This window comes from Crocodylus porosus, unplaced genomic scaffold (assembly GCF_001723895.1).
Source record: "Crocodylus porosus isolate Cpor-Errol unplaced genomic scaffold, CroPor_comp1, whole genome shotgun sequence".
Classification (NCBI taxonomy): domain Eukaryota; kingdom Metazoa; phylum Chordata; order Crocodylia; family Crocodylidae; genus Crocodylus; species Crocodylus porosus.
Window position 1 is genome coordinate 250,146,082 of NW_017728886.1, and position 6,121 is coordinate 250,152,202.

Sequence of the window (6,121 nt, forward strand, 5' to 3'; positions counted from 1 at the left end):
GTGCCCACATCCCCCCACATCTTAGTGTCCTGAACAATGACTGTGATCATCACTGCCACAAAAGAAACATAATGGTTTACTCAAATGTAGCTGCTTTATTGTTCATTCCTTTCTTAGTTTGCTTTATGGTGACATGACCCTTCTGCTTCAGCTATTGTAAGCTGCACTTGCTTTCCCTTCTCATTGGTGCAAAATGCCAAATACTTGAACCTGCTTGCATCCATTTTCTGACCATCTTACGTTTCCCTCCAATTGCATGAATTCACTGCTCTTTCCATCTGTTGAATGTAGCCTTGCTTTATACATATTAGTGTTTTGCATTGTACTAAATTAGGATTGCTTCATTGTATAATAACTAATCTGACCCTCAGTCTGGAGATAGATATTAGTGTATCGTCAGAAGTTCTCTCCGGACTTAACTTGCGGTAATTATCAGTCTGTCTCCATTCCTTACTATATTTTTCTTTTCTTTTAGAATCTAATCTAAACACCAATTGCAGAGGGTTTCACAGACTTCCCTTGCATAAAATACATTTGAGTAAACCATTATGTTTCTTTTGTGGCAGTGATGATCACAGTCATTGTTCAGGACAAAGTCCACTGATTACAAAATGAAGAAAGAAATTTCGATAAACCCCATGCTGGGTAATCTTTACATTTCTTTGTAATGTCCTCTCCCACTTTCTGTGGAGTGCACAGCAGTCCAACCCTTTTTCACCTGGCAGCATTGTATGAAATCACATCAGCCAGGTTTTTACAAAAAGATGAGAAGTATTTTTTCAGAAGAGCCAAAGTGATTTGTAAGTCAGTGGCTCTTCTAAGATAAACACTTGAAAACGTTAGAGCTGTAAGAAACCAAAGAATATAAAAGGCAAACCCAGCTCACAGGAGATAGGGAAGAGTTGATGAGAGAAGATGGCATCAGATCTGTTTCCTTGTGGGATACTGAAAGGAAGGAAAAGGGATGGAGAGCTTAAATCTGATGTTCAAGATGAGATAGAGAGAAACCTGCTGCCTTCAGCCTTCCAAAGGCCTGCTTGTCTGAGGTTACCACCAGACTTTCCCCTGTGGTACTAGCTGGTGTAGCCCTCACCAGAAACCTGCGGGAGCTTTTCAAATCCAGCTCTGTACTGCACTGTAGGCTAGTGCTAATGGTGTGGTATTATGGGCTCCCCAGAGATGCGTTGCATCCCTTAAAGGGGACAGAATGTATACAATAGATTGCTTTTCCTTTCCTACTACATTTTATATATTCATTACTTCCCATGAGCTTTGACTGTGGAGGGATGAGACTCCAACAGAACAACTCTGCCCTGATAAGGTGATTTCTCCTTTCTGATTTCCACCCCAATTTTCCAGCTTAGCTCATTCATTAAATTTATTTCTGAGTCCTGCTCTTTGTTAAAGGCGGTGTCATACATCCTTTGGTATATAGGCTTTTCCATTTTTAGAGTTATTAGATTTTTTGAGCATCCTATAGTGGATCTACAACTTTGAAAAACCATATAGGAAGCAGGAAGGGACTAACTAAACTATGAAACCTTGATGACCAAGTTTAAGCAGTCCCTGGTCACTACAGGAGAGGCACAAACCAGTTTTAATGGATTTGGAGTGAGGACACTATCTGGTAATCCATTTTCTTAGGTGAGGGAGTCCTAGCCAGTCCTCCTGCAGGTAACCTAGTGTCATAAGGTAGATTATGGAGTTGGTACATCGGTGTTCACAGCCCTCTTGGTTTCATTCTTTACAATAATACGTTTTGTGTTTAGGACCTGAAAACTTCCAGGGGATTGTTTGATGAGATGAAAAGAACAGCAAATAACAATGCTAAACAGGTAATCCTATCTCTGTGTGTTCTGGAAAAGTGTTTCTTTGTAGGAGGATTACATTGCTTACAGTTGCTACTACTTCCCTCTAAGGTTAGTTGGTGCACAGCCTTCATGGATAAATAGAAGAATTCCCTCAGTTGTGTTCTTGTTATTTCCTACTTTGGCTTGTGAGCATGCTTTAGAAATCGGTGCTCTGTGAACTTCCAGTTGCAGACATCAGTGTGTTGCGGTAATAGCAGCTACTGTAATACTGAGAGAAATTTGAAGTAAGGAAAGTGAGACTCAAAACCCTGTTTCACATCAGTGAGAAAAATGTTTACAGTATTTTTATTTCTCCCAGAGGAGTTTCTTACAAATGGACCATTAAGGGAGTTTGCTCTCCTCTGCTGATGGCAGTAACGTTTCTATTCAAAGATCATGAAACAATAAAGGGACTTTAAAAAGGAAATAAAATTCCTGAAGAGGAGCAGTTGCCAAAATGTCAGATTTCAATTCTCAGGATAGATAACCATAAATAGAAGCCTGAGGGATGGCTGGCTGAGCCCATTTGAGTGTAGGGTGAATATTGTCTTTAGTTTTCTGTGCTGTAAAACAGAATACAAGGTATGCCCCTTCCCTTCCCCAAATGGCAAAAACCTTCGGAGAGGCCGAGAGGAAAGTGCAGGATAAAGCAGGTCTGTGAAAGAAGCCATGGGGGCCTATTTCCAAGTTACACTGATTGTAAGAGACCAGCAGTAACTGTGCAGAAGTCCCGTGTCTCCATGCCAGCTCGACCCTTCACAGTATTATGTATGCTACTGCCAGTAAACAAGCCTTAAGGGGGTGGTATTTCCAGTTCACAGATTGAATAGTAGACAAACAATTATGCAGGGCTTCATAGGAAGCCCATGGCTTTGTGGTGAAATAGAGTATTAGCAGTCATAAAATCCTCAGTGGTAGGTGTTCTTCAGTCACTTGCATAAGGCCTCATTGTGCCGACTCTGTAATGCAGGGATGTCAAACTCATCTGGTCCCATGGCCCCCGTGGGCCAGAAGAGTGGCACAGGGCTGTTCCTGCAGGCCAGATCAGGCCCATGGACCTGCCACCTGCCCACTACACACACACCAGATCCTGTACTCGCTCTGCCTGGTCTGGGGTGAGCGTCATGTGTGGGTGCTTGATCGGGCATGGAGGGGACCCACCTCCCCCCAGCATGCTGGATCTAGTGCCCACTCTAGCTGCTCTGAGACTGCACCACATGCAACACCCACCCTAGACTGGCCAGAGCAGGTGCCAGATCTGGCATGTGTGGAGAAGGATAGGGGAGTGAGGGAGGCAGCAGATCTGTGGGATACACACTGCCCCGTCAGAGCGGGTGCTGGATCCAGCATGCACGGGGGTGCCCAGCCTGGCCCTGTGTAGGTGCTAAGTGCAGCACTGGTTCTAGAGTGGGAGCTGCATGCAGTGTGCCTCCCAGGCCCTTTGTGCAAGGCAGCTCCAGCTCATGGGGTCAGCTCGAGACCCAGGAGCCAGATGATGGGGCTCCATGGGTTGTATCTTTGACACCCATGATAGACTCACATTGACTAATGGTCTGAATGACCCCTCTGCCTGGGGAATTGCAACAGATGTAGCTATAGCACCAATAATGAAGCTGTAGCATCAACAGTGAAATTAGTATGTATTCTTGCCATTTGTGGGTTTTTTGCATTTGAAAAGTAGGAGATGGCATTATTTTGAAGGTAGGCACCAGTTATTTAGAATTGGGAGCATTCTGCTAACATGGAGAAATTATGGTACATTAAGTCATTTTGGGGGTCTAAAAATGCCTTTTTGTAGATGCAAGGCACGCTTTAGCATTAAAAATGCAGTTATACAATAATATCCATGTCTGCTTTATCTACTTTTGATATCTCCTTGAAAAATGGAGCCTCCTTTAAATCTCTTGGCAAAGTAAGCTTTTTCAGTTGCATTTATCTGACCTAGACTATTCCAGATGTCATTTTTGAGCAAAATTAAACCATACATTGGAAAACACGGCTTCTTTTTTATTTTATTAGGTGATCGAATGGGTTTTGGAAAAGGCTAACAGACAGTGATGCAGAATCATTCCGTATAAATACCGTTCACATGCTGCCCACAAACTTCACAGAAAAAGCACAACACGTTACAATAACAGTGTGAAGGCAGGTAACATGTATGAACCAAAAGCCTGAAAGGCTGAGTAGAAATAATTAGGTAGACTTAATTCCCAAGTTCGGGAGGATAGTGCAGCACGGAAATTTTATATGCAAAGATTTTATTTTTAAAAATCTGTAAGGTAGTTTTTTATACTACATGCATATTTATTAGATGCTTGTCAAAAGGAATGCAACTTAGATTTTGGTGAACAATTCTAGATGCGGTGTGTTGATTTTTATTATTTGGGATGAATAACTGATGCCAAATGTAAATATAGTAACAGAACCGTTTTATTATTTTTGCACAATATTCAAGGAAGATATTTGTTCTGTTTACAACTACTTTTTGTTCAACAAAGTTGTTAACCTGAAAGGTTTACAATGCAATAAAACTGCTATCACATTTTGTAGCACGGCTAGCTATAATTTCATATTTCTTCTGCAATTGAAATACAAATGTGATTAAGACTGAAGGCACAATAACCCTTCCAAGTTGTATCAAAAGATGTAAAGACTATTAGTTTTGAATAAAGCCCCAAATCAAACATGCAGCTTATAGCAATTATTTTATGGTTTTCATACTTCTTTGAAGGCTGACACACATTCTCCAAATTTGTCCAGGATGAAATGGAATGCAAGGAAAGGAGCTTTCGATAAAATGGCTTACAAAAGCTTCATTGGGAATAAGGCTGCTCATGCTTAGGCTTTAAATCCCATGTGTTTTCAGTATACTTTCTCATTTTGCATGTTACAAGAGAAACAATTTTTTATTGAAAATAATGCTGTATTTAAAATGAATTCCTGGAACAGCATTGACAAAGATGCATTTCCACATTAAAAGGCAATACTGTGCCATTGCTCTTGAAAGAGCCATGAAACAAAGCAGTGACATACCTGACAGTTTTGTTCCTGTGTTTCAGTTGCCCTAAACATTCAATTCATTTTATTTTTGAAGGAGGAGTATGCAGGAGTTTGATTTTTCTACTGCATTACATTGGTATAATCCTCAAGATACACATTCAGTTACAGCAACGTAAAGGTGCCTTTTACCTCAGTAATTATAATTGTAGTAGATGCAGCCTCATAAGTATAAAATGAGTTTACACTGGTATGGCAAGTGCTTGAGGGGAAGAGGCAACAGGTGATAACAGTATAAGGCAAATCTATATTCTTATAACTCCATATACCTGAGGAGTTGCATCATTTTAACTGTAGGACCCCGTTTCCAGAAATAGCTATATGCAGTGTATGTCCCCTACACTGGAGGGCTTATACTAGTTTTGAAATGTCCCGCTTATTTTATATCAGAGGCGTCTTGAGGCTGGGGTGTGTCTGGTTGTCTATTGTTTGGCCATGTTGCAATAATGGTAGTGCTAATGGCAGACAAAGGATACAAGTTAGTTAGTTTCACCATTTTCTGCCTTCTGTTAATTTCACTTTCAGGTTCTTGTTTAGTACAAAGCTGCCATTTTGAATTGCAACTACTCCAGCTCTTTAAGGGTTTGGTCAGGATTTTTCTTCTAATGCTATCTGGTATGGGAATACCTTAACTGCATCTGTTACAAAGGTTCTGTTGTTTCCTGAAACTGAATTTTAAGGCAAACTTTCCACATACACCTGATAACTTCTTTATAGTAGTGACTTTGCATTCAAGGTGTCATTTCATATAGTAGAGAAGTCATGGTTTATACTTGTAATATACTTGTTACTTTTAAGTATCACAACAAAAATAGCATCTGGGTTAACTGCATGTAAGTTTGGAGCACACTTCTTTTTGCTGAAAAAGGAGCACTTTGGTAGACTTAAATTATACTGTAGAAGGCTATTTAAAGTGAAAAACAAAACTCTTGCTATATATGGCTTGCTCGCTATATTACTGTGTCGGTATTTCTGTTTTTACCCTGCTTTGATATGAACCACATAACAGAATCAAAGTTCCTATACATAACTTGATACCAAACTGTGGGGTAAAGTAAATACACCGGCAGGCAGGGACCACATCCAGGCAGACCTGGATAGGTTAGAAAAGTGGGTGGATCTGAACTGGATGCAGTTCAACAAGGACAAGTGCAGGGTGCTGCACCTGGGGAGAGGGAACCAGCATTATGGTTATAGGTTAGGGGCTGACCCTC

General features: G+C 40.8%; 1 protein-coding gene across 1 annotated transcript in view; it reads left to right on the forward strand.

Moving 5' to 3' along the window:
* The window catches only part of MTBP (MDM2 binding protein), a 60,184-nt gene extending 55,644 nt beyond the window's left edge, over positions 1–4,540 (forward strand). Inside the window, exons 21-22 of the mRNA XM_019552367.1 lie at positions 1,770–1,835; positions 3,870–4,540. Of these exons, the coding sequence (XP_019407912.1) occupies positions 1,770–1,835; positions 3,870–3,908 (105 nt within the window). The 3' untranslated portion in view covers positions 3,909–4,540. The remainder of the gene's footprint in view (positions 1–1,769; positions 1,836–3,869) is intronic.
* The last annotated feature ends 1,581 nt before the right edge of the window (positions 4,541–6,121 follow it).